The 27,940-nt window shown below is 31.7% G+C and overlaps 2 protein-coding genes across 2 annotated transcripts; one reads left to right on the top strand and one right to left on the bottom strand.

The window, feature by feature from the left end:
- LOC113516656 (abhydrolase domain-containing protein 2) lies at nt 1-19,769 on the top strand. The gene is made up of 7 exons (XM_026901110.3): nt 1-298; nt 2,683-2,855; nt 6,308-6,475; nt 9,793-9,976; nt 14,000-14,194; nt 15,090-15,244; nt 16,324-19,769. Exons 1-7 carry the CDS (start codon nt 144-146, stop codon nt 16,593-16,595), a joined length of 1,302 nt encoding a protein of 433 aa, XP_026756911.1. The 5' UTR covers nt 1-143; the 3' UTR covers nt 16,596-19,769.
- On the bottom strand, nt 19,576-27,789 carry LOC113516714 (plexin-B). Its single transcript, XM_026901177.3, has one exon. The coding sequence runs from the start codon at nt 27,628-27,630 to the stop codon at nt 21,946-21,948; it is 5,685 nt and encodes a 1,894-aa protein (XP_026756978.1). The 5' UTR covers nt 27,631-27,789; the 3' UTR covers nt 19,576-21,945.
- Nucleotides 27,790-27,940: the final 151 nt, after the last annotated feature.

The raw sequence follows: 27,940 nt of genomic DNA, 5'->3' as shown, positions 1-27,940 counted from the left end.
AATTATTTAGTTTGTCTTGTGTCGTCCGGTAGTAGGTTGTTTGTTGATAATCGTTTCTTATTGGAAATAGTATTATCTCGCGGGTATTATGTAGATTTTTCTTCGTCTGTTTATACGATCTTATATCATTTAACAACATTATCATGTCGACAGTTCTTTTAGCTGTTATAGCAGTTATACTGTGTGTGCTTTTCCGAATACTAAATGTTAACAGTCAGCCACAGAAACCAGTCATCTATGGAAGGGATAGAAGCTTTATTGAAAATATACTATTTATTTCCCCATTTCTAAACGACCCGTGAGTAAAAATACTTCTAATTATTTTTGTATCATATTTTTATCGTAACTAAACAATACGGTGAACAGTTCATGCTGTTGTGATGATGTCATTTTGATCTACAGATGATACATCACAGAAAACTCCAGAAGTTCGTAAAAAATAGAATTTTGATTATTTTCTTGCTAAATGTCTATTAAATTTTATATGAATGATATCGAGATGTTGAATAAAAATGAAAAAATAATTTGTAACATATTACTTAGGTACGTTATATTTGGTCCTACTGAAATGAAAAAAAAACATTTTAAAAACTAAGGGTATATACTGGCTGAAATTCATTCTGTCTAAAATTCAATGTGATATATCCTGTACATAATGATTTAAGAAAGCATCTATACAAGTTTTATTCTAATTAGCAATTAAATCTCATTTTTTTTACATTTTTTCAAAACTAATACCTTAACAATTAAATTCATCTTATGTTAGTAATTTGTGTGTAAAGTAATATATCTTTATAAATTTAGCAAATGTATTCCATAGGGGTTATAAACAAGTACTAAGAATTTATGGAAATTCACACAACATGTGAAGTTAGTTGTAAAAAGTTGTATTAAAAAAAAAAGAGATTTTTACAATTTTAATAATAAATTGTTACCATGTTTTTTTTTTTTTTTTTTATAGAACTTAGAATGGCAAACAAGCTGACGGCCCACCTGATGGAAAGTGGTAACCGTCGCCTATAGACATGAGCAGTACCATGGACATAACAGAGTATACTGTTTCACCCATGATACCCCCATGTGTTGCCATTCCTGAGGACTCAGGTGTTATTCCTCTGTACCCAGTAAATTCACGCCATATTCCACCCTTCAAACCGAAACACAGCCATGCAAACACAACTGCTGTATACAACCATGTATTTATATCTTATGTAGTGACACAAATAATTAATGTTAAATATAATAATAATGATATCAATTAATGCAATAGTTAATCTAATTGGTGCTGCCAGTAGTAGTAGTAGTATGGATTTTAAATAATATATTTTTATGATGGGAGTTTGATGTGATATGTATTGTTCAAATAAAGGACATTGGTAATTTTAAAATTAGCTTATTTCAGATTATCATTTTTATAAACATTAGGATCATATAAAACTTTATAAACTAATAAAAGAAGTAATTTAAAAATAGGAACAATTCATACAAGTTACATATTTATATGTGGTTTCTAAATGCTAATGTAACATAATTTCTATAACTCTATATTTTTGTGATAATAAATAATAAAAAAAATTATACATTTTGAACAGTAATTTTTTGTGATCTTGAATGCAATTTTAGTTAAGATAAATAAATAAAAAACTCAGCTGTTACTCTTTTTAAAAACTTGAATTTTATAAATTATTAATTTCAAATATAAGCTATCGAAAGGTACCATAAAATAAAAATTGAGACCATATGACTGATTTTGAGGTACCATTATGAAAATCTCTCTTAATCTAATATTTTAAATTATAATTTCAGAAATTACTGTTTTATGGACTATCATAAACCCAATTTATAATAATTTTGGCTATAATCTGTTAGACATTAGTTCTTAGAATATCATTAATTATACAACCAAATAATTCCATAAAAAGACTATTTTTTGTCTTAAAATGGTTATCTTTATGGAGTCGCTTATTTTGTTACTGATTAATGCTTACTAATATTATAAATGGGAAAGTGAGTTTGTAAGTTTATGGCATCTTAAGGGAAGTTCAAGTATTACATAATGCATTTTTTTAAGACCCCCCCCCCCGTAACACGCTGTAACACTGTAACGTAATATGTTTGTCAAATTTCAGTTCAGGTGTTAAGACTTGTAAGAGATAACAATAAAAAATACTCACTTTCGCATAAATACCTCACATTAAGTACGTCATCATGTGCAGAATTCCAGAAGTTTACATACATAGTTATAGAGCTCGAAATATAAGTTTCTGCTTTTTTCTTATGCCTCTTTGGGCTTCCGAAATTTATGAGCCAGATTTTTTTTAGAAAAGAATAAAAAAAAATTCGCACCCTCACCATAGAGTTGAGAACAATTTTGAATTATTTTATTTAATGTGTATCTATCATTCAAGATGAACAATACCTTCATCCTCGTCTATCATTTCTTACAAAGGCTCCACCAAACTATGCAGATAATGCATTACCGTGTAGTCATTAGAATTACCGTTTCATTCTTATCAATTTTAAATAACCCCTTTTTAAGTTTTTGCACCTTTTTCTAATAAGTTTGAATACCAAAAATTCAAATAAGTATGTTCAACTGTTTGGATATTATTGAGTAACTAATAAACTTTCACATTTATAACTTTAGTAAAATTTTTATAAACAGTGTTCTTTTAATTACAGTTACATTCCAACTCGACTATGGGGATTCAGCGGCCATGTGCAGACTATCCTTCACAGTTTGATTGGCCGTGTCCGATGTCCATGGCCAATAGGGGGCAGAGTCTCTCTAGTTCTGCCTGATAGGTCAACACTGACCTACGATTTATACGAACCTGTCGGATCTGAACATGAAGGTATTTTGAAAATGCACTGATACTTTAAAGAATAGCTTTCGTAATGGTTAATATTGTTTGAATTCATCACGATTCGCTAACTAACCTGATTTCATTCTCCCATATCATCTCCATTGGTACCCTGCTAGCGTATACCGATAGCGCAGATGAGGTTACCATTCTTTTATCATCCAATAATAAAAGGAGTAGCAGCCGCATATTACAATACATATTATATAGGGTATATTGGTAGAAACCTTGTCGTTACAAGATTACTCGACATCTGTGCTTTTTCTTGAGAACCATACATAACATAGATAATTCTTGACGAATTCGTTATGATAGCCCAAGTGATTTGCTTTTAACCTTACCTATCGTTGCTCACTGGCGAATCGCCAGTGTATACCGGTTTTCATTCCACTTTCATCTATAAAAAATACACTTATATATGTCTGTAGGCGTTAGTTATTTCCACTCATACGAACCGACCGATATAGACCGAAAATTATCACAAAACGAAGTTGTACGAAATTACTAGACAAGAATGAAGGAAGAAATTCATTTCAGACATTAATTGACCACTGCTGAACGCACGATATAATAACATTTATTTATCACTAGCGGCCCGTCCCGGCGTCGCACGAATGGACATTTTTACATTTTAAAAAGTGGCCATTAAGGCTGCACACGCGACGGATGCTTAAAAATGGCGTAACTTCTCCCGTTTTCCCAACATTTTCCTTCACTGCTCTGCTCCTATTGATCGTGGCGTGGTGAAAAGTATACTATAACCTGCCCAGGAGTTTAAAGAATAATTGTACCAAGTTTCGTTAAAATCCGTCGAGTGGTTTTTGTTTCTATAACGAATCTACAGACAGACAGACAAAAATTTTACTGATTGCATTTTTGGCTTCAGTATCGATCACTAATCACCCCCTGATAGTTATTTTGGAAATATATTTCATGTACAGAATTGACCTCTCTACAGATTTATTATAAGTATAAATTATGCCCTATTTACAGGGCAGATGTGTCTGAATCCTAAATGGCAACATTTGCATTCCATCCGTCTATAACCCCTAACACTACCGCGGATAATATAAGATTGTGTTCCACAAAAAATACCTACTCATCATTGTGACGAAACCAGTAATTTTCATTTCGAAACTAAACTACTGAACCAATTTTGATGAAATTTATATAGGGCCAATCTGTATGCATGTCCTTTTAGATGAAAAATTAAGTTCCAAATCGGTTTATTACTGGCGGACTTATGACGTAACAAACATAAAAAAAAATACAATTGAATTAGAACCTTCTTCATTTTTAATTCAGTTGAAAATATAATAGACCTCTATGAAAATAATACATGTCCTTATACCTAACTGAATATTTACTATTTATTATCGTGTCATCGTATTAAATTATTTAAGCTGCATATACAAAAGATAAGATACCTAGTCTCTCTATAGATATGGCATAATATAGGCACTTTACACGATTTAGATCATTGATTGCACGATTTAGTGACGATTCATAAGATTAATAATATTATTAAAAATAAGTACCTACCTACATACTTTTTTTTATACCACTGAGGTGGCAAACAAGCATACGGCCCATCTGATGGTAAGCGGTTATCGCAGCCTATGAACGCCTGCTATACCAGGGATATTACGCGCAACTTGCCAACTATAATATCTAATTTACCTCGGCTTTTTTGAATGAGTGATGATGGTATGGTAACCCCGGCTGGCTGGGTTGTTCATAGAATGAGTAACCTCTTCCTTTCATGTAAGAGTTGTAAGAGGTGAATAAGGAAGCTTAGGAAGGAATGGTCTAGAAAAGGCAGCAGCGTCTCTACTTAAACTTCATCAGCTGACAATTTCCCCCAATAAAGGAAGGCCTATGTTACGCAGTGAACAGCTTTTTTTTTAATGGGTGAAAATGGTTTGGTAACCCCGTCTGTGCTAACGGGATACGCTGGCGGAGCACCAGAGAAGGGTGATCGATGAGAATGAAAACAGGTCAATTAGCCCATCATGATGAATTCATCAGGAATTAACCATGATAGTTTCCAGGGAGAAGCGCGAGGAGGTCGACCTGGTTGGGTATATTGCTAGCAATGGGATTCTTAGTCTCCATTACTAACAATCCCTTTCCCCCAGTGGACAGTTATTGGCGGATATGATGTTGATGAACCCCGCCTACGCTACCAGTCTATGCTGGCCATTGAGAGATGATAGGTGAGGATGAAACAGGTCAGTTGTCCCATAGTGATGAATTCATAAATAAACAATTCATAAACCGTGATCGTTTCCAGGGGGAACCGTGTAGAAATTAACCTGATGAAGTGTATTGCTATCAATAGCTGTTAGATCTTCATTACTAACAATCTTTTTTCATTTACCTTCGCTGGTACTTTAACACACTACGGTCTTATCTAGCCGCGGCAGCGTGTCCAGCCAAGTTCAAAGAAAAAGGAACTGGCGACTCAGAAAACGTAATATTGCACGAAATATTTCAAACTACTTTTAATAAAGCCAATACCTATTATCCTTATAAGTAACCAAATTTTCGAATGAACAAATCTTCGAATGTCATCTGAAACTCAATTAAGACTGGATACCTACTTTTATATATTATAATTGTATATAATTGTTAATAAAAAATCTGTTTACAATAAATATTACAATGAAAAATTCTTTTAGATATTACATACTTGCAATTGAAATGTATCACCGTACGAACGACGTCGAAACGTCTGTTATAGGATCAGGTATATAGGTACTACTTACCTGAAACGACGTCGCATTAAACCTCGTAAATAAAAATTAAAATAATAACTTAAACAAAATTAGCACGAGTCCATTCTGAATGTGAATCCAATTGAAAAAAGAATTCTAAAATCGGCCCAGAGATTTATAAGCAAATCGGTATGCATATATCCAAAAATAAAGATTTGCGTCAAACGTAGCCTAATTGAGGCCATCACTTGCTTTTCAACTAACTTTAAAAAAAAGAGAAGATTCTTAATTTCTTAATGTAAGGTAACAAACCTGACACATCATTTGTAAATGGATTTTATTTATTTTTTTTTTTATCTGAAAGGATATAATTTCAGATTCCACAGAAATACAGTGAAAGCTCTATATAAGCAACTCATTTGAATCATGTTCAATAAATAAATTCTTATAGGGAAAAGTTGCTAATAGGAAAAAAAGGAGTATAAAAATACTTACCGTCTGGAAAATATTTTTACTTATTTCTTTTACTAACATAGCTAAGTGTTATAAATAAAATATAAAGAATGTTGTTTATAGAGAGGTTGCTTATATAGATTGTTCACTGTATTATCAAATTCGGTTTAGTAGTCTAGTTTTTAATCAAACTAAATGGTTTTGCTATTAAAGTAAATTTTTTTTAAACAAAATTTATCATTAACATTTCTAACATGTTTATTGTTTTTACAGATGATGTGACGGTGGCAATCTGTCCTGGTATAGGCAACACATCTGAGAGTGTGTACATACGTACATACGTGCACTATTCGCAGTGTCACGGCTATAGATGCGCGGTGCTGAACCACATCGGAGCTTTAAACAGCGTGCCAGTAACTGGATCTAGAATATTCTCGTATGGTGAGTCATAGCACACTTGAATCACAGTTTTATCACTGTTTAACAGTGTAATTTTTGGTAATTCTATACTAATAACTAGTACGCGTTATAAGTATATTATATTATGCTCACGATTGTTACCTCAAATGGAGTAGACAGTTGAATTTGCCGATTTTTGCAGTATAGTAAAATGAAAACAGTACAACAGACAATATCAAATCTAATAATAGAAAAATTGTTAATATTAAAAAAAAAACCTAAGTAATTATTTCCAAATTTCATGGTCAGAACTTGATCAACATAGACAAACCATTAGGATAAATCCAATTACTTAAACTGAATAAAGTTGGCAGGTTGTTTAATATTTTATTTCAAAACACCTTTAGTATATATTATTCTCCACCGCTATTATTATAATGTAAAAATAAATGGTATTGAGCATTTCAAAAACACCATAATATTGCATTTTTATACTGAAGACAATGTATATGCCTCTTTTAAATACTGATTGGTAATTCATTGACCGTTCACGGTTCTCTGACTGAAACGACATTGTACACAATAGCTCTACTTTTTGCGTGTTGTACCTATATTTAAGTAATCTACTCTATTTTATATAAAGGTTACATATGTTTTTAGGAAGATTTAATTAAAAATCTAATAACGGTCCACAATAAAACACATTAATTACTAAAAGATTAGTTCTCGGTAATATATGTATAGTATCTTTTGAGTGTTCCAAATTTAAAATTCATTAAAAACAAATGACATTTGGATTAAATACGTCCAAGTCTTAGAAATATATTAAAAATTTTACATATTATATATGAAATACTACATATATAACTTGATCATTTAAAAATATTACAAATAGACCATTTAAATAATAACAATAACAACTTAAAATGTTTACGTTGGAGTATAAGAATATATTTATAAGTAATGAACATGTTTAAAAGGTATTTTAAAATTAATAAAAAAAATAATGTTAAGTAGTTGGGAAAGTAACCAGTGTGTAACACAGAACGACCTTACTCTAGAAATCAATATTTTACTGTGGTTGCATTCCGTTGTTGTTATAATCACGATTTATAAATCGATATATGTACCTAATATACCTGTTTTCAGTTATTATTACACGCATATGATTTATACATGTTTGTATGACGCAATCTAAATGTTGCACTTATACAGGTGTAAACACCGTTAAAAAGGTATTACTTAATATAATCTTAATTCACATCGCAAGAAATTGTACAAGATAAGTTTCGTATGGAGATCATAGTGGTTCATGACTATGACCCTTAAAGCCAAGACGGGGAGTCCGATAATAATATTTTTTTTTATTTATTCATTAGTACAAATATGGGTACATGGCGGACTTAATGCTAAAAGCATTCTCTCCCAGTCAACCATAGGGATATTATAATGGGTGTAAGTTTTAAAAGGAAGCAAATTGCGATAGTAGGCGACACAGTAAAAGATATCATTACTAGATCCATTCCATCCTCACAGCCTATCCGAGAGTTATGAAGGGAATGAATTTATTTAGGACATTTTACCTTACCGTCCAGTTCAGTATGCAGATTCAGCCGAAAAGAACAGTTGCTCTTTTTAAACCAGTCTATTAACATAATATTTATTTATTATAAAATATATGTCGACCATATTCAATATATTGAAATTAGCAATCCACCACAGCTCTGCACGGGTGTATTTTTGACTATCTCTATGGTCTTGAGATGGGGTTCGCGTGAATGAGGTCTTGGGTTTGATTCCTTTCCGGTCAGATCAATTTAGATAATGAAGTTTTCTGAATTAGCTCAGCTATGAGTGTTCCGAGTTGTGACCCTAGATGTTCGTTGTTTGGTTTTTCATAACACAGGTCCAGGCGAGTGTTGTGATTATATAGGAGAAAAAATTCAAATTACCTGTTTTTACAAAAATTAAGAGTATATTGAAACTTTCCGTAAAAAAATCTAAATGACAGTAAAATCAGTATCAAAATCCGTGGCGTGCTTTAGTAGAAATAAAAGAAAAAACAGATGCAGACAGCGGCTTTGTTTTATACACACTATTTATAGCAGCACGTGCATAATCATCTGGCGGTCTGGCGGTAAGCATGTTTGTAACTAAAAAACGATGATGATATTAGAATAATTGACACGTAATATCAATCTGAATAGGTACGTTTGTATGTCATCGCTTAAGTCATGTTTATGTTCAGGATGAGACTAATTATAGATTATGTAGTTAAAGCAAACTATGTACTTGTTAGAGAATAATTTAAAACATGTAAATTAGTAGTCTTTTGTGTATTTAATTGATTTTAGTGAATGCTAATTATTTTGTTGATGCTCACTACTGATGCCTGAGCGTGTCTGTGAATATAAATGTTTTCTTAAAAAAACTTCCTTAATAAAATATTGAATAATTCCTAGAATGAAACTGTTCAATTCTGTCCATTCGAAGTACACAATTATATATTAATATTTAAACAATTCTCTCTTGTTCTTTACTCCTTCCGCTGTAGTATATACTACCCCTAAAACTTTAAATTCTACGGTGATGGAAACACCGTTAATAAACCAAAATAATCTAAGTAGGTAAAGGTAGGTTTGCTCTCTACTTGTTAAATTCGTATATGCGCGTATATTCGTATATCCCATATTGCACAATATGGGAACATCGAGTTTTATGTTCACCATCACGATGATAGTCAACAAAGTTTCTTACTATCCCATCAGAGACTGCAATCGTTAGCAATTTTTTCTAATAAATATAGGAACATATCATTTATCAATTATAAACTCTATGACGCTGTCTACTTCGAGTGAATTAGGATAAGATAGTAATCTAGGATAGTGTGATCTGTACTCGTATATTTGATGTGTTCTAAATTTTATTCATAGCCGATTAAAAGAGGTTAACACCCTGATATTTTTACAAACTTTCTCATATAATATATTAATAGAATTTATTTGACTCCATGGCCGGAATGTAGTTTTAGGAAAATGGGAATTCTCGGTCAGAGCAATTTAGGAAGTTATTTTGGAAAGGAATATATTTTTAAACTCATTCAGGTCGGTATTCTGGCTAGTGTTCCCAGATGTTCCTTAATTAGTTTTTTTTTTTTTATAACACCAGTTACCAATATTATTAATGAAACAAATTATAAATTTTCATAAATGATTTTAATAACGAAAAATAAGATAAGCTATTGTTGTTTAATTAAGTTTATTTACAAATATGGTACAGCAGTCCTTCCTTGCAAAACAAGACGACCTTTTACTTTGCTATTAGAATGAGCGACAATATATATTTATGTCCTTTTGCAGGTCATACAGACGACTACAATTATATGATTGAGAGTATACTGGAGAGATATCCTCAAACAAAAATAATACTCGTCGGATTCAGCCTTGGCGGTAATTTGGTTACGAAATACTTAGGTGAAGACAGGAAGAGGCCTTCCAACATAATAGGAGGCATTTCAATATGTCAGGGATATAATGCTATAGAGTAAGTATTATATATCTAATACGAATTAAATGATCTAATGTGGCAGTCATTTAATAAACAATTTGAAGATTGATTACATAAGTAACTAAATAGGATTTACCTAAAACAAAAATTAGGACTGAAGTCTTTGTAGGAAAAGTTTTTTTTAGGTGAAAATCAATTGGTAACCCTGCCTGTGCTATCCATATACGATCTCGGAATATAGGTGAGAGATGATAGGCGAGGATGAAGTTTTTTTTTTTCAATGGATGATAATGGAATGGTAATCACGCCTGCGCTATGGTATACATTGACGGGGTACCAGTGAGAGGTGATAGGTGAAGATGAAAAGGCAGGTTGGTTAGCCCATCGTGACGAATTTAACGATAAATTAGTCACGATAGTTTCAAAGGGGAAACGCGTGGAGGTTGACCTGATAGCAATGGGGACTAACCTCTCCATTACTAACAATCCCTTCTCCCTCGAGGATAAAGTTAGGTCAGTTAGGCCATCGTGACGAATTTCCAAGAATTAACCGTGATGATTTCCAGGGCACCGCGTAGAATTTTTTTAATGGGTAAAAATGTAATGGCAATCCCGCCTGTGCTATCGGTATATATGTATTAACGAATAATAGGTGAGTGATGAATGAAAGATGAAGATGAAAGCAAGGTAGTTGGTTCATCGTGAAGAATTCAACAAGAATTAATCATAATGGTTTCCAGGGGAAATTGCGTGGAGGTCAACCTGGTAGAGTATACTGCTAGCAATAGGGCTGTTAGAACCCATTCCTAACAAACCCTTTCAAATAAATTGTTAGCAATGGAGTCTCGAGGCCCTATTACAATCAACTCCCTCTCCCCTCCCTTCAGAAAAGTTAGGAGAAAGCGAACATGTATAAATCTTTCTTTCATAGTTCTGAATAATATCTCAAAATTTGCCTAAAAAGTTACTCACATTCAATATACAAAAAATTCAATTTTAGTTGTTTCAGTACATACAAAACATCGGAAAAGATGTTTTGTTTGTATTATGACTTTATTCCTTGAACTACAAGTCAACTTGTCCATTATCTGATCATTAACGTAATACCTAAACATGTACCTATCAGTCAATCGGTATTGTTTAAACGGATGATTTTTGTTTTTATTACTAGTTGTATTGTTTCTGTATTTAGGTGAATATAATTGGTGTTATCGTTTTATGAATCACTCGTTTCTGATGGTATCTTACTTAAAAACCTGATAGTAACCATTGAATAGTTGCTACTTAATCTTAATATGACGCATTCTAAATGATAATAATATATTTATTTATGTCTCCTCACAAACAACTTAAATTTACACATGAGGTATTTAGGATAAAATAAAATAATCGAAATATCTATATATTTTACAATTTTGTGTTAATCATTTCGTTCGTAAGTAATTTATTGAAAATAATATCTAAATTATTAATACCTATGCATTATAGTTATTTATGTTTAATTTTTTTTCTATCTAGTTCACTTTTGTTTCTAATATGTATGTTATGACTTTATTGGCTGTGTAATAAAACGTAGCCTATGTCTTTCTCAATACTAAATATTAGATGTATTCAAAATTTCATGACTATCGGTCGAGCCATCAAGACGCCAAGACAAACAGTGGAATAAACATTCCCATTTGTATTACTTGCACATAAAATATCACATACCATATACCAAATCACTCATACATACACCATATCACATACCCATAATATATAATATCACATACATACACCATATCACTACCCATATACCAAATTTTATTCAAATCCGTTTAGTTATTGTTGCGTGAAAGAGTTTGTTTGTTTGTAACAAACATTTTATTGTAAAGTCTTAAGTTATAGGATACAGACTATGAGTACAATGGCGGACTGATCCCATAAAAGGGATTTCCTCCAGTCAACCCTTGAATGTCTGATGGAAATTGTGAATTGAAATAGAAATAAATATCACATTTTCGCATTTATAATATTAATAGGATTAGTAAGGTTTTGCAATAAAGATACATAGGTATGATCGTACATATTTGATAATATATAATATGGGTACCTAATGCCTAAATAAAAATTCTTAGTAGTATGCATGTCGCTTACCTACTATTATATCTATAGACAGACATCTATTTGTCATTGACGTCATTCAACCTCGAACACTATGATGATATCATAACGTTAAGAAGCAACATATAATGTAACTTTATCTAAACAACATAGAATTATATCAATAAATTGTTATAATTCTATTTGTTATTTACATATAAATTAACACATTTATGTTACACTTAAACTTAGTTGTACATCTTAATGAGGGTTAACAGGGTAATTGAAAGCAATAACGATATTAAATATATAAAATATCGATCCATATAGATCTTGAACGGTATAGATTTAAAAGAATGATATGTTGATTTTCACACAGTAATATTTAATGTGGTCTCACGATACACAATTTGCAATGAACAGCTGGTGTACTTTTGATTTATTTATTATCATTATCGTCATATTAGCTATAATAATAATAATATTATTTTTATTCAAGAAAGATACAGTTGCATAAGGTACAATTTACAATTTTTATAATTTATATTAAACGAGGAAATATCTGCATTACCATCAGTCCCCAAACTAGGTGTTAACTGTCCACTGCTGAATGTAGGCCTCTCCCATAGACTGGACAAGGAAGGATTCCGTGCCACCTGCTATTGATCGCCAACAGACTATATTATGATGGCAACCCTCATGTTTGGGGAAAGAGATTATTAGTAATGCGAACTACCAGTCCCATTGCTAGCAATATACCCTGTTAAGTTGACCCCCATGTGGTTCCTCCTAGAAATTATCGTGCTGAATTCCAGGTGTATTCATTACGATCGAGTTATTGGCCTGCTTTTTCATTCTCATCTATCATCTCACACTGGTGGCCCGCCAGCGTTCATTCATTCTCACGTGTCATCCTTCACTAGTGTGGCGCCAGTGTTATACCGTTAGCGCAGTTCGGATTACCATTCTATTATCACCCATGAAAAAAAATCCCTCATGTTCGGACCACATCACCTAATCACTTTTCCTCACTTTGATTAGCCTCTATTAAAAAAAAGTTCTTTTTTTTAATATCAATTGCGATAGAATATATACAAGAGTTATATTATGTAATCTTTTTTTACATCAGATGTACTCTTTTAAAACTGTGAACATATTTGGATGTCTACTAATATCAATATTTTATTTAAAACCTGTACATCACGTACTTACGTATGTTCGATGGTATAAATTGTGGTTAAAAATCGAGTTTCTACTTGATTCTTGTTCGTCTGATACGATTTCTATTGTAACTAGCGCGTGAAACTACCACTAGGCATAGGGTACTTTCAGTTACCGTATAATGTTGAAATTTTACAAACAATCGTAAATTCAATATAAATATTTTATCTATATATATATCTCACGGCTTTGCTTGTGAAGATTACGACAAATTTTTATTATTATTAAGCGTGAGTAGGTAATACAGATCAAAATATATTACAAATTTTCACATTTATTATTTTTGCTATAGTTGCTTCTCGTGTCTTATAAAGTTTTACATGCGTGAATTAGAGTAAAATATACCTATTCAATATGGCAGTGTAGAATATGGTCTATTCGTGTACCAAATTTAATTAAAATTCGTTCAGTCGTATATGTTTAAGTAATGTCTTAATATTTTTTTCAAATTTATTAATGGGACTGAGTCGTTAATTTCAATTGATATATAGAACCACTTGACTCTTTTAACCGACATAAAAAGAAGGAGGTTCTCAATTCGATTGTATTTTTTTTATGTTTGTACCTTTGTAATTCCGTCAGTTCTTTTTTATCTAAATGGATATATTTAGAGTTTGCTCTCATAGAAATTCTATCAAAAGCGGTTTAGTAGTATTTTATAAATCAAAATAACTGATTTTGTCACAATTGAAGTCGGTTTTTTTTTTTGTGGGACACAATCTTTAATTATTGGTGTATCTAATTCTTTATTTTCAGTACAATGGTTTACCTATTACAATGGCAGAATTTCCGTCGTTTCTACCTCTATATAATGACGGACAACTACCGTAATATAATAACACGTCATAAGAGGATGCTGTTGAGTCCTGAAATGAAGAGTAGACATTCTCTGGACGAGAAAATGATCGTGTCAGCAGGTACACTACCAGATCTCGACGAGGCTTACTCAAGGTATATCCTATAGAATTTCGTGGTTTCGACTTTGATATAATAAATACTTACTAGACATTATAGACTTAGTACGTAACTAGACGTAATATACACTACTATCTCTTCCCAAATTAAGCGCGCAATTGCGTGGGCAATTTCTTAGCGTCTTTAATGTCCGAGTTTGAACTATATAGTCTAAAGGGTAAGAAAAGTAATGATTTACATGAGAGGCATAACATAGTATTGCAGCCCTCGTGTATTATAGATTTTAAATTTTATCAATATAAACTGAGGTGTCCATCTGTAGTGTTTTTAATGTCTTACGTGAATAATGGATGACTGTCCCCATAGATTTTTATTTACTTGTACGAAAAATATTATCAAATGATGTTATTGTTATATTACATTTGAGATGATGTTATTTACGGCCCAGTATTGCTCATAGTTTTTTTTGTAATCTTGTTTATAGCTATTAACCTGTGACCTGAGCTAATTTCTGTTATTAGTTTACGAGATTGCGACCTCACATCCGATAGGGTCAACTAAGTACGCCGCGGCCATATAGAGATCATCCATAATCATTGGTATTGGTTTATTTAGTTGCCGCAAATATTGTGATAAAATAATAAAAAATAATTCTGGCAAAATGAATATGAAACCAATAAAGGAGTAAAATCGTAGCGATTGCAAAAAGAATTGTCAAAATCGGTTCAGAATTAGCGAAAAAAATACAAGTATATAAAAAACTTTTTGAAATGTTTAAAATATTGTGATGATATTGGCGTTAATTATAGCAAATAATTTAAATTATAGCATCCTGTAATTATAATACTAAAATGATTTTAAATCTTTCGAATTGTATTGATGGCTGTATGTGCTTTATTATATACAAATATGAACATTGTTATTATTGCAGAAGAATACATGGATTTGATACTGTAGCGGACCTTTATAAATGGAGTTCGAGCGCATTCTACTTAGATAAAATAAAAACGCCAATGATATTTATAAACGCTCGTGATGACCCAATTGTTCCTGAACCTCTATTACCCATTATAAGAGAATTTGTCAGTAAGTATTGTTAAATAATTAAGTATATGCTAAAAGAAAACCTTCCTAGTTTACCTGAGTGGATTTTATTTTGACCCATTCCTATATAAACGTGAAACTGCAAATCAAGATTCTAGGATTAGAATGTTTACCGGATCTATATGCAAGCAGCTTCAAATTATAAATAGATTTATTCATTACAACACTGAAAAAGTTGTAACAATATGGTAAGCCTCTGTGCGATCTTAAGAACATTTATATTGAAGTTGTGTAAGAATGATGTTACTTAGTAAACTTTCACAAACAATACTCAATATTTCTAAATAGGCAAATATTTAAAATGTGTTCTCTCGCAAAAAAAAAATGTGTTAGCTAATACCGTCCTGTATTGTATAGTTCTATACACCTCAGTAAGATACAACTGTAATTTTATTACCAAATAAGTTATCACAATATTGCGATTACGAATGCTAATTTCTCTCTGATTTCTATTAAAATAATATTTGCAATCAGGAAGGAACATAGTAATTGGTCGGCGCACCATCCTGATTGGTGCACTTAAATATACCTTACCTAATATGGTTTTTAGCAACGTATATACATATATACTTACGTAACATAGTATTGAATATAATGATTGATATTATCATGAATTTACCCTTTAAGTACCCTATGAATATTGGGATTGTGTTTTGATTCACCAAGACATACAATCGAACAAATGATACGCCTAATAGTAAAATTAATCTTTCCTTTTGTTTACATCTTTCATATCAATCTAAATATTTTTTTTAAAATGAGAATAATTATTCTGGATCTGATCCATTCTAATGTTTTATACATCATTACTCTGTGAATATATATGTAAGTAGGGTACGTGTAATTACCGGACATCTCTAGTTAAACATGTGTTGTGTAGTTGTACTACAATATGAGTAATAATGATTCAATATTTGTAATTGGTATCGTCTTGGATTTGTAATAAAATGTACTTATTTATATTTTAGTGTATTTGGTTATCATTTATTACCTATTAGATAAATGTGAGTCATGCAATAAACTTTAATTTGCTTTATATACCTTACTTATCAATTTTATAGGTTCACATGACAAAGCAATGTACTTGGAACTGGCGCACGGCGGTCATTTGGGATTCTATGAGGGTGGTTTGATATATGCCAACCCAGTGAACTGGCTGGACCGCGCTTTAGTCGGCCTCACAGGAGGTATGTTGATGGCACATAACAAATGTTCACCAAAGGATGCAGCAATGGTGAGCGACTGTACCGTTTCCGATGACGAGCCTGATCTCATCAAGTCTGCAACTATAGTGTACCGGGATCCTCTAGAAAAACTTCAACAGGCCTACTAATTTGTTAAGCTCTAATATATTTCCCAAAGGGTTTTATCTACCCCAAAGATGAAGAATTTATAATGGTCAAGCTGATGGTGTGCATAATGTGCATAAAAAATTGGCAAATCGAATTATGTAATATAAACTGTGGCTGATTCTGAAGAGTTGTTTAAATTTGTACTCAAAATTTTAATTTGTTTCTACAGCGACATTATATGTTTACATATTACGAAGTTTATAATAATAGATTTTAATAAAAACTACTTACTTTAAAATTCAGTTTAATTCATAAGAGAATAATGTAAATAAACTGATACTTCAGATTCGGTCATATCTATTAAAAAAAATTTTAATCAGACATATTTATTTCCTTGTCATTATGTATACAATATAATATTTATACGAACTTAATTGAAAGACTAAATTGGCCAAAATTTGTCATATTGCAGCGTAACAAATGCACATTTTGCACACTATCTGCATTATTTTTGTACGTTGTAGGTTCGTGTTGTCTATTTCGTAAGAAATAGCCGATTATATATAGTTTGCTTTTTAAATATAATATCATAGAATGTATAATCTTAAAACGGCACTACAAAACCAGTGATAAGATCATGATAGTTTCATCCTGTCATAAATATTTAATATAATAGTTACCAGTTTAAAAGTAGAAAATACAGAGACACAGAGAAACTGAATGCAGACTTTTGTACACATTTTGTTTGTTTATTATGTACAATAAATAGCACAAAAGCTTCGACAAATTTTATACGTTCCTATATTACATTTTGTTGCGATGATGCGAGTTTGAGTTGATTTCAAACGTTTTGTGATATTTCGAGAAAGATATTGATGTTATATTTGATAAAAAAAAATTCACATGAATACATTTTGTGTTATTCATATGAAAATAATTTTGTATTGTGCTGTGCTACCAATAGGGCTATAGTTGTTGCTAGGCTTATGAAGTGTTGCATATGAATGGCAGTAATAGCTATTTGTCGGTGCATATTACTTAATATATTCCATTAGATTTGGTATTCAAAATACCAATAAGTGTTTTACAATAATATTATCGAAATGTGTAACGCTTCGATGTTGTTATGCACAAACTTTTTTATTAACAAAAATTAATAATGCGGCAGGCCGTTCGAAATAAAACGAGATATATAAATACATGCACTAACGGCGTGCTTTTAACTGTGTCGAAACCACAAAGTATAGAAACTTTGCTCAGAGATATTCTTACCATTTTTTTTTTGGAATTATACATTTGTGAAAAACTATTATATAAAATTTTATAAATTTTGCTGTCGGATTAAATATTCCAGGTTAGACAGGGTAATAGACATCTAACTGCCACAAAGCCACGTTGGCAACTAGTGTCCATTTCCAGTAAGTGTTCGTTTATGCAAACTAACTCGGAAGGAATTGATTTTGATCGCGTTTAAAATAGATTCATATTTTTACATCTCACTTATTTGTTATATAAGAATAATAGATAGCCGACTTCAAAGAAGTAAATATAAAAATAAACCTTAGCTCTCCTCTCCGATCCGGTGTGTGAACTGAGAGTACTACGATTGCATGATAGCAAAGCAGCGTAATTAAAACCCTTGTTCCGAGTCTCTGGACACTGACATTGGTTTTTTATTATTTTAATTAAAATAATATCTATTTTTGAATTACTTAAAGTAAATGCTCGATGTCTGGCAAACTTGTCAAAATAAGTTATGGATCTGCAGATAAGAGTTAAGATCCAAACGATCGCGTTCTTGAAATTTTAGTGTTCGTAGTTAGCTAGCTTGATATAAACGAATTATTTGTGTATTTGTAAATACGTAAACCCACAGTATTAAACTTCATACACATACTAATCGATTGACGTAAATAATTTATTACTCGTATTTTTTATTTTATCAAAACATTCGAAACATTCTGCTAATATAAAATGACCGAAACAGGGCATCTCACCTTTGTAAAATAAGTCAGTTTATTTTTTGTAATGTTATGTAATGCATATCGACATTTTGTATTTGGTAGAAACATTTCTTACAAGCATTTTTAACTTTTTTAACATTTTTAACTTAACATAGAAAAGTTGGAATAGAAACCGTTAAATTTGTAAAAGTATTGTGGAGTTTATTTCCCTTTCCTTCTTCTAGAATTCGATGCATTTACCATTTTATTCCATATTTACCATTTTTAATTCTTAATATTGTGTTATTTGGGGCCATTATTTGACATTTACGATGAGTGTGTGTATGCATAAAATATAATGTCCAAGTAACGAATTGAAAGGAATAACAAAAAACAAACTGTATGATGTATTGACGTACTTATTTTGTAGTATGTAGGTTTATATATGGTGCTTGATTCATAGCAAATTTTTTATAAGTAATATTTATATAAATTATTTATTATTACTGTAATATTATTGGATATAACAACTATTTTATTTAAATGATAATTTAGTGATTATGAGTAATAAGTTTTTATAAGACTAACTTAGTTTATTTCTATTTTAGTTATTGCTATTTTGTTTAATCGTTATTACGATTGATCAATCTTATTAAATAGATATCGGTGCGGCGATGCATACTACGGCGGTGTGTAGATGTGCACTTTTTATACTAGATAGGTTAATTACGGTGCAAGCTAACCGTCGTTTATAGACATGACGGCACGGCATTCTACGATACCACCCACCGATGAAAACGCTAGTCGTCGAGTCCTCCGTGCAAGACTCACTAAACTAAGTTAGGTTTCGCATAATGCTCATACTTTAATCATTCAAATGTGCACGAATAATATAGTTGTTATATTCTTTACAGTTTTGTCTCAAAGACAAAATTGTTTATTGTGAATTTTAAAGTACAAGTCATCGAAACAGGCACAAATGTTAAAAATAATGTACCAAATTATACTTATAGTGTAATGTAAAGGGTATACAAATCCAAAGTTCACAAATAGCATACATGAAACTTAATATTCTTCAAAAAAAAGTTGTTTGGTTTCATGTGTATCTATTATTGCTGGAATTTTGTTTTTTTATCCTTTTCTTTACACTTTGTATAAATCTTAATATTTTATTTTAATGGTAAAACCAAAATTAATTTGTATTTATATAAATGCTCTATAAAAAAAAATACTTACTTGCCTAATAAATATGAATGTTCAAATAATACACAATTTGGTGTTTTTCATTTATCCCATTCATGTTGAAATTATTCATTACAAAAAGATTGATAAATAAGTATATTCTAATAATACAAAATTTTAAGAGACGGGTGAATTTATGATGCTTTAATATACTAACAAGTTACATCTATTCTATCTTAAAATATTTTGTAAATGGAATATTATAATTATTTCTGAGAGAGCTGATATTTAGCATATTTATATAACTGACAACAGTTTGAGCAATAAGTAAATAAAAATGAGATCATGTTTTTGAAATGTTAACAGGGACTTTTCAATCGACTATTAAAATAGCATGTAAAATCGAATAGGTACTTACAAAAATAAATATACTTATCAGCCCCGACTTCATGAAAAATCAATTCATAATAATATGAAAAATCTTTGAGAGGAGTGTCAAATTAAATAATGTAAATTTATTTAATGAGAAAGTTATTAATATTTTTCTTATGTTAATTAAGTATTATAAAATATCATACCCAACAGGCCACAAGGCATAGACAGTATTATGGTTTGTATCATACACCTTTTTTTTTTTTAAAAACGGACACTTTAGTAGTTAGTAAAAAAAGATCTTTTTTAATTTAAAACAAAAATAGAGCACTGTTTTTTTTTTAACTTTACAACTGAAAACACTGAGATTAAAAAAATATATACATTTTAAATGATATTAAAGGATAACCAATATAATAAGTTTAGCATTATAAAATTGCAAATCAAATATATAAAATCATAAATGTTCGTGTTTTTGCAAAAGGTTTACAAGTCCAAGTAAACTTAAGATAGACATGTCACATAAAAATCATCAGAAAACATTTTTTATATAGCTCCAAACTTCATATGATTATAAAATCGGTAATTTTAAGCAAAAAACAACCAACTTAATATATTTAAACGAGATTCACTAAAGCTAGGGTTACCATTTTAAAATAAGAAGTACGGCACTTCCAAGTCTTGATATTTTCGACACAAAATAAATTTTAAGCACTTACTTTATATAAATATCGAGCGTGTAATTAGTACGTTTTATTTAAATAAAATCCTAAAAAAAAAAAAAAACTTGTCAGAACACAAAGTCAGAATAAATCTGGAAACTTGGTAACCCAAGCCCGAGGGGCATGCAGAATAGTCACTTACAGCCCGTCATTTTCTTGCGTGGCATTTTTAGCTGTTGTTAGATTTATGGGGAGAGGACGGGAGGGGGGGGGGGGGGGGGTCTGGAATGATTGAAATCAGCCAAAGTTTTCTATACGAACTTAAAAGCTGCACTTTCAATTCATGTTCCTTATTTCAATTTCACTGTAGGCGGGTAGTTTTTTTTTTTCTTGTGCTTTCTACATGAAATCCCTTATATAGATTGTGTAGGTAAGAGAGTGAGGGATGGCATAGGCTATACATTACAATCACATGTGTTAGTCATGAGGATCTATAACGTCACAAATTTGATAAAGAGTGCCACGCATGAAGTGAACGGATTATAGATATAATATATTTTTTAAATTTCTAAATAAATAAATCTCTGGCGTGTCGGTATGTATGTATAGCATTAAAAACGCCTTGAAAATACTGACATACTGATATACATATTATCAATATTCCAAATACAAATATCACAACATTTTCCTTACATAAGATTTCTTTCTTTACACATACATCTTAACATAATACACATTAATAATTAAATACTTTAAATACAATTAAGAATTTACAATAAAAATAGTGTCAGATCCATATTATTTGTAAGAAATTATCAATTGATCATAAAATGAAAAAGAGAAATAAATAATATAGTCAATACATTTAACTCTAAAATTATAAAAAATACCATGGACACTAAAATATGGCCACTGGGAGAGTAAATACATACAAATAGTTTTACACTCTCTGTATGGTATCGCCAATTACTTATTTTCTTTTCTGAAATGCTTACAAAAAATATTAAATTTATCAATAATAATCATTCTTAGCATCATTAAGTATCTTATATTCAGCAAAAAATATTTAACTTCCTAACTATATTCATGGAACTGATATTTTACAGTCTTTTTACATATCGGTTTTAAATCTGAGTATTTTCAGAATAAATTAAAGCTTTATTTTACAAAATAGGTATTGTATAAATAAATTACGTAAATGCAATTAAATCGTAACATACAGTATCATATAGTCAGCATATAGATGTGGGGTCGCCTTCCATAGTGCATGCTATATTATCTAATTTATGAGCTAAGTGCATTTTGTTTTCTAGTCCTAATATAATTTGTTCTCTATATTTACTGACATAGATATACAACTCTTTTAAGGCCGAAAGAGTATCAAACTCATTCAACTGCTCCACAGAGAGTTGTTGCATAGAAGTACTCAACTCTTGGTCTGTGACTTGAGGTAATTGCGACACTGACTGATAAAATTGTATAACCATATTTCGGTATGTTGGCAAATCTTTAGCAAATAGTAGTTTGTTGGATGGGGAATCTTTACATAGTCTATGTTCTGTCAATGAACAGGCATCCATGAATGTTTGAGCGATCACCGATAATGAAGAGTCCACAGTAGCCGTTTTATTAATGTCGAATATGAAGTCAGGATTCTTTATTAGATTCACCCAAAACCTTAAAGGTAAACTATTCGATTTCCATGCGTGAACTACCTCAGGATTCATGATACCGTGAGCTCTTGCGGCATCATCAAACAAGTCAAATAACCACTTAACTGCAGGTGGAAGAACTTCATTCACAGTAAGTATTGTGCTAAAGAAATCGTCCACAAATTTGTGCACTGTACCCTTGGTAGAGAGAAGTCTCGTGAGGAATATTTCAGGAATGGCTTTGTGACTGTGTTCTGATGACTTGTTTACAATGTGTTGATATTCAATAGGTTTGACCAAATGATAGAAATGCACATTTTGGTCAGTAATATCACTGTTATAAACTCTTATATGGGAATTAGAACAATAGATTCCTGTACAATTTTTGCAAGGTATTTTATAGGGTGTATTAAAACTGTCGTTTTGTCGAGAAATTAATGACATTACAGCAGATTCTTTGACACCGTAATGTGCTAACGTATTTAGTTTTCTCCAACCATTAACAGTTTTAGTTGTCAGATCTTCGTCTTGTAGAGTCACGTGACCGCCTCTTCCGTGTCGCCATTCTAGATCTACTTCGTGGACGGAAGGTCGCATTGAAAACGGAGTATTCTTAAATAGAGCATCTAATATTTTGGCTTTAACTTGTGATATACTATCGCAATCTAAAACTTTACATTGAATTTTGTCATCAAAATCATCTTGCACTATATGCAAAGTAACAATTTGATAATCAATTTGTTCTTTTAAAAGCTTTTCCTCGGATAAGGAGTATCGTGCTTCATGTGTAATAGCATCAACAACACCTTTTTCTATTTGATGTTTGATTGCTTTGAACAAGAGAAACAATGATGAACCTGCATAATCTTTAAGATAATAATACATGCACAAGGCCATCCAGTTTGTTAACATTTTTTCAACTACACTTTCTGTTCTTCTCAACATTAATTGAGGATGTTTATTGCAAATTGATTTGTCTATAAGACGTAAAAGAAGAGACTTCAATATATCGGTAGCATACTCCATTTTTCCCATCAATATAATCATCAATAATGAAGCAACATTTACTTTATCCCTAATGTTGAAAGATTTTTGCGCCTCTAATGTGTCTATAAATGACAGAAGGAAACATTTATTATTTAATAGTTGTTCAAATTGAAGCATTGCGGCATCATAATTAGTCCTAGGAGCATTGATAAACTGATGTTGAACATTTAGTATCGGATGATCTGATACACCTGGGAAAAAAACTTTCATAACATAATTTACATGGTCTAAAGTAGGTATTCCTGAATGTTCCAAATCAGCTGCCAAATCAGACATATCCGTTTGCAATTCAGCAAATGCCAGTTTACATTCCAGTCTGACATTACTTTCTAGTGTATCCATTTGTATTTGTATTCTTCTGTACTCTCTTTCAGCTTTTGTACTTCTCCGTCTATACATAACTAAAACAATCATAAAAATAAGAACTAAAAAGAAAGTACCAGCAGCAATTCCTGCTATTGCTTCTGGAGGAAAATTATAGTTTCTTAATAATTCATAATGGAGATAACCAATAGGAAATCTTAAATTCTTTCCTATTTTCACAACTACTAATGGCAGATTAATATCTAAAATCTGAACTCCATTTTCATCTGTATTAGAAGGCTGTATTTCAGGTGGTGTACAAAGCAGTTGTTGCATAGTAAGACTAGTAACATTACAATGTTGAGTACCAATTGTTACAACTACATCTGTTTCGTCACTAGCCCTGATGAGATTCTCACCTTCTATTACTAGAGGATCTCCTTTGTATGATTTTATTCTATTAGCAAAATGATAAACATGGGGATCCTCAACAAATAGCATGTGTGTTCTAGGTGGATTGAAATATTTTTCCAAATCATGCATACTTTCTACATCATCCATGAGAAAACCTACTTTCATTGCTATTTGAGGTGTGCTAGTTTGTGATTTAGTTGCCTGCAAGATTTCTTGGTATTTCTTATTTATGGCAGGGCTTGGACATTCCATTTGATTTGAATTTAGTACTGTACATGCAGTATAATTTACAGGTACCAATTCATTTGCATAATATAGTTTCATAAGCGGCTTTTGTATAGTATGTAAATTTGTACCATGTACAGTTATCATCCTTCCCCCAGACACAAAACTCTTTAATGGTTTTATTTCCATTATGGTTGGGTCTGCTGTATAATTAAATAAATCACCATACAGTGTCCTATTAGCATTATCAATTACTACTGTTAAAGTGTGAATCATGCGAGGTGTATTTGCTTTAGGTGTAATGCAAATTAATCTATTATTTGATGTTTGTGTTTTATTTACAGCACATGGTAATTCATCTAAATAGGCTGAAACAGCAGAACCAATATTTAGATGTTGTCCTCCTATTCCTAATTGAGTACCACCAGACATTGGGCCAAGAGACGGATAAATACCTTGTAGTTTAATATTTTTATAACTAAATAATACAGATGATTCTGTATAGCCAGCATCATTTTCTACAATAACTGGAACAACAGTAGATTCATTAGATGGTCCCGTGCGGCAAGTAATACTAACTGATACTTCAAAGTCAACTATTTCACATAATGCATCGCCAATGCGAACTTTTCCAGTTACCTCTTCCACTCTTAATCCAAGATTACTGCCTTCGATTGTAACTATAGTTCCACCTTCTATAGGACCACTTAATGGTTTAATCATATCTATTCTAGGTTTAGGACATTCTGTTACAGGGTTTTCAAGACAAGATTCTGTATAAGAACAAGAATTTCCACACCAAGTACATTGGTAAACAGAGTTGCGAGTAATACAAAGTGAGCAATCAGCATGTTCCCGATGAGAACCAAGAATTTCACATTTATATAATGTTATTGTGATTGTGTCTATGTAATGTTTGTGATTCCAAACTACTTTAACACTAACATTGTATTCTCCAACATCTTCTTCATATGAGTAAGTTGTTTTATCACATACAATATAGTGATTTGATTCTACTCTAGCAGGTAATATCATATTTGCTAATTCAATGCTAACAATACATTGAAATCCTGTGTGACCAGGCTGCAGATGAGGTAAATTTTCTACTTCCAGTTCCAATTCTTTAGGAACATTATTGGGGAGTAAAATTGGTTTTTTATATTGTCGTATTCTAGGACAATGCCCAATACCATGATTGAGTAATTTTGTAGGGTTATTCTCTCCACTAATAGTAGTTCTTTGACATACTGAAGTGTCATGTGTACATCTATTATCATAGATACACCAGTTACATGCCCATTCGCTCATTATGCATGAATGACAAGTTGTATGTTTAGAGCAATCATAGAAAGCAAAATTCCTAGAAACAAAGTCTTTATTGGTTTCTGAAGAGTGGACTGAAAGAGGTACATAAACATGGTCTTGATTTTGTAATATTTTAGGTCTATGCTTTACATCTGGTGTGGGACAAGCTAAACCATTTGAAGTTACTGCAGCATCTATGGGAGGTGCATTCCCAAAAACACATTTATACTTTGCACCAAACGGTAGTTCTGGTAATGTCCTAATAATGAGTTGCACAGTTGTGACCTCATTCATTGATATTCTATCTGGCAAAATCTGTTCAAAGTCAATACATTGTTGTCCTGTATACTGAGACAGCCACCTGGGAGCACTTTGAGTGCCTTTTTGACACATGCTTTGAACTGTACAACGTTTTTCTAAAGAACACCAGCCACAATGAGGATCATTAGACTCTAAACATGATGAACAATTTCCATGTTCTGCACACCTCTCAGTCGGAATTTGGACTATTGAATTCCTGGCTAAGACATATAAAGATTTCCTGTATGGTGATAATGTAGTATCTGGCAGTATCCTCTGACCAGGAAGAAGTTCCTCACTAAAATACTCCAATGCCTTATCAGCATCAATTAAAACTTTTTTCAACATACCATCATTACTACCTAAGAAAGCCACAGTATGTATACCAGTCACAGACATAGTTAGTGATGTCACTAAAGTATCATTCCAATTTATTACAGACATTGTTTTTATGGGATACAATCCACTAATTTTGAGACCTACTTCACAAAAGTTGAGTATATTACCTGTAGAGCCTACACTGGGACATTTACCATCAGAGATCATACCAGATATATAACCCATGTTACGTGCTTTAGTACTGCCATTAAAACACATATGCACATTCTCATTGAACTTAATTTCTATTTCTAGTAATGAAAAGACACATATAGCTGACTTTGACATAGGATCATTAGTAATACCTTTTGATGGGCTGAATGATGCTATAAGTATTGAATCTCCTATTTCAATGCCAAGTTGAGTGGCTAAGTTTGCACCAGCCTTAGCAATTTTGGCATCTTGAACTAAATTATAATTGACAACTTCACTCTTACCATTTACAGTTTCTTCACGAACATGGCACTCCAATGTTACTTCAGTATAACTATTGTAGTTATCATCATTTACACAAGTACGAGCTAACCGTGTGACATATCCCAATTCTTCATTACCAGCAAGGTGAGAATGTTTTTGGATTATTAAAAAATATGCATAGTCACTGGCATTAAATCCATAAACATATTGCACTAAAAAGTTGTCTCTATATTTAACATCAATTTGAATTAAACTTTGCTTAGAGAATGTGAACTGAGCCAACTCAAGTGTCATAAGATCACGACTTGCTATTGCAGGAACATCATGTCTGTATTCTCCATTGTTAGTAAAAGTTGTTCCCACATACAATACATTAGAACGGTCCCAAGAGTTGTATCTCTCAGGGCCGATGAAGGCGTAAGTAGAGGCATCAGCGTCGTTGGCTGCAACACTAATAGGAACAAATTCCGGTTCTGCTGATAAATCACCCAGCTTATATTTGAAACAGGATCCTTGGGCGACCGACCCACAAGCTATCACTATTCTTGATTCTTGATCGATCACTAATATCTTATTCACATTATCAGTGTGCGTTGTAATGATATCTGGAGAAGGACAGCCACTAGCATGACACATTGGATTGTCGAGTTTTGGCCCTGTGCGTATTATATGAATGGGTTTCAGATCTGGGCTTAGTTGATGAAGCCAATTTAGTGAGCCGGCATACACTTGCCCACTACTTTTGTCAACAGCAAGATGGTAAAAATAATAAGTTTCATTCTGTTGGCTAATAGGATATTGTGATATAAACTCGTATCCGTATACAATCGCGCTTCGAAGCCAGAGTGTTATAAATAATATCGTGAACTTAGCCATGATCACATTTTAAGTCGCCTTTAAGTCAATAATTTTCACTTTCTCACAACCAATGTGTTGTTATAATTTCTGTTTCAACCCATTTTTGTCTTACAAAAATAAAATGAGATTGGAAAAGCATCCATCGATGCCGATGACATAGAATAAACAATAGACTTATTTTTTTTAACTCTTAATCAAAGTACTATTGTACAGATTATAACAGAACTGTATTTGTATTATCTACACATTCTACGTCTATGGCTAGCAGTAATCTTTGGTTGAAACCAAATTATGGCAACATTGCAAATATCTGTCTTCAATAATCTTC

This window comes from Galleria mellonella, unplaced genomic scaffold (genome assembly GCF_026898425.1).
Source record: "Galleria mellonella isolate WM207_F2 unplaced genomic scaffold, CSIRO_AGI_GalMel_v1 utg83, whole genome shotgun sequence".
Taxonomy (NCBI): Eukaryota; Metazoa; Arthropoda; class Insecta; order Lepidoptera; family Pyralidae; genus Galleria; species Galleria mellonella.
The sequence above is the reverse complement of the archived record's forward strand: the minus strand, read 5'-3'. Positions and strand labels throughout refer to the sequence as shown.